The following is a 2,500-nucleotide window of genomic DNA, read 5'->3' as shown; positions in this document are numbered from 1 at the left end:
TACGTCTGACATTCCTGACGAGATCGGCATGACACTTCATCACACACATTGATGGGAACAACTAACAACAACAACAACAACAACAACAACGTGATTCACATGAAGCTCAAACTAGAAGAAAAAGGTCATACATGTTGGGGTGGGTGTATTCATAGACAATGGACAGCAAACTGCAAATCGGTCTGTTGGATGGACGTGGCATTCTGACTCAGCAGGGCATGGACGTTGACCGCGACCGCAGCCAATAACATTGCCATTGCTGTCGGTAAGTGGAGATGATATATTACGGCAAGGAATTTCTGTAGAAGTGAAAACAGAGTCAATGCTGTACCACGTTATTGTCATGGAGATCTATGTATAAGCACATAAATGCACAGACAGACAGACAGACAGACAGACAGACAGACAGACGGATGAACGAATGGACAAACAAACAGACAGATGGACAGATGAACAGACAGACAGATGGATGGACAGACAGACAAACAGACAGACAGATGGACATACGGACAGATAGACAGAAAGACAGACATACAGACAGACATACATACAGACAGACATACAGACGGATAGATGGACAGACAGACAGATGGATAGATGGACAGACAGACAGACAGAAAGATCGACAGACAAACAGAGAGAAACAGACAGATAGACATACTGACAAACATAAACAAATACATAAACGCACAGACTAACAACCAAACACACAGACCAACCATACAAACACCAAACAGTGCCACATAATTTTCATTTATCCGACTTACCCTCAACGTCTATTCTCACGCAACCAGGACAACAGAAATCAGGAGAGTCTTCATACTCAACACAACCCAGTACCTCATCGCACGCAACTTGTCCACAAACTGCTTCACCGCCTGCACAGCGGCACTGCCTGCATGGTTTTTGAGACCTCTTCACAGCCCATTGATCACCAGACTTATAGGCAACTCTCGTACCATTAGGGAAACGATAACGACATGGCACTGAAAGAGAAAATCAGATACCATGTCAATATACCATAAACACATCATTTTCTATCGTCTATTTGTGACCTCTACAAAACAGGTTGAAATCAATGTGTGTGAGAATGGCATCGGTCGGCAGCAAACGTGCGTTTCTATACAACGTGTGTACTGGACTACTTGACTAGCATGCAACACCGACTCGACATCGAATGAGCTTTAATATTTTACACTTAACTTGCAACACAAAATTGTAACAGCATAGCAAGACCTTCAGTGTTCTGTCCAAGATTCTTGGAGTGGTGGTCGGGTATATCCGCTGCATTAAGTGGCATGATTTATTTCAAATATAGAAAGAGAGTAGTGCAAACTCCGGGACAATCAAGCATCGTCGCCAAACAGACAAGAAAGTGCCAAACAGAATCTATCACACTGTTGATGGTCCATGATCTGAAAGAGCAGACTACAAAAGCTGCAACTTCAGTCAACAGTCGAGGAACTATGTTGCCCAGTCTCGTGTCTATACTATGACATGGTTAGACGTCTGCCATCCATGATGCACCAGCTGCAGGTTTCGAACAGCCAGTGCTCTTGTCTAGCAAAAAACCTTGAAAACAACCTTGACTGGCTCTGTCACAGGGTGCCTGGATATTTCCTTGCTCATCGCTGACATGCAGACTGCTGTGTTGGATCTCACCACATTAGTGCACTGAGTGATAGATTGTATTATTGATCATATCATATAGCACTAAGCAAGGTGGGTATATGCCGCTGTGCCACACTGACAGTGTAACAAAGTATTCACCTTTCAACACACTGCTTACCTTCCAATGCTGATTAGCTTGGAGCAAGTAAATACTAGCAAAATATATAGTGGTGGTTGGAATATGTGGAGTGATGGTCACACCCGACCACCTCTGACCACCTCCGACCACGGTGGGCAGAACCCAGGAGGACCTTCCATGCAAACAGTCTCATTCAAGCAAAGCATGCTATTACTGAATGATATTGATGATATTAATTAACACTAGTTGTTTGTAATAAGGCCAAACCAATTAACGTTTTCTTGATGCTCACAATTGCCAGTCTAGCTTGATCAAAATATAAAATTTGAAATGTGCATGAGCAATAACGTTTGCCTTCTGTGGCAAGGCTGGTACATACTTGGGCAAATAGGTATGATCGCTATCCATGTCAGCACAAGTATAACAGTCTGTGGTCAAGTATCTGTTTCCCCTCCCTCTCCCCTTCCTTTGCCGTTCTGCTCGTCTTCTTCTGTACCTGCACTCCTTTGCTTTAGCATTCACTTTGTATACTCAAACTTTATGTTGTCATTATATTTTGAAATTTTATTTTGACCAGTCGGTCTGATTATCATGTCAAAATATCCAAGCACCAAAAAATTTATTTGGTCTGGTCTGAATGGTCTGAATGGCAAATTACAGTGAAGTGTGTTTAAACGTCATACAGGAGAGTGCGTTGAAATACCTTCAATTTCGTGATCGCACGGAGGGCAGCATTGTGTTTGACTCTCT

General features: G+C 42.9%; 1 protein-coding gene across 1 annotated transcript in view; it reads right to left on the bottom strand.

Annotated features, from left to right (window-relative positions):
* The window catches only part of LOC134182771 (uncharacterized), a 23,989-nt gene that overhangs the window by 11,476 nt on the left and 10,013 nt on the right, over positions 1–2,500 (bottom strand). Inside the window, exons 7-10 of the mRNA XM_062650209.1 lie at positions 2,454–2,500; positions 768–986; positions 132–299; positions 1–61 (exon numbers count right to left, since the gene is read on the bottom strand). The exon at positions 1–61 is cut by the window's left edge and continues 131 nt beyond it; the exon at positions 2,454–2,500 is cut by the window's right edge and continues 172 nt beyond it. Coding sequence (XP_062506193.1) covers positions 1–61; positions 132–299; positions 768–986; positions 2,454–2,500 — 495 coding nt within the window. The remainder of the gene's footprint in view (positions 62–131; positions 300–767; positions 987–2,453) is intronic.

This window comes from Corticium candelabrum, chromosome 7, assembly GCF_963422355.1.
Source record: "Corticium candelabrum chromosome 7, ooCorCand1.1, whole genome shotgun sequence".
In the NCBI taxonomy this organism is placed as follows: Eukaryota; Metazoa; Porifera; class Homoscleromorpha; order Homosclerophorida; family Plakinidae; genus Corticium; species Corticium candelabrum.
The sequence above is the reverse complement of the archived record's forward strand: the minus strand, read 5'-3'. Positions and strand labels throughout refer to the sequence as shown.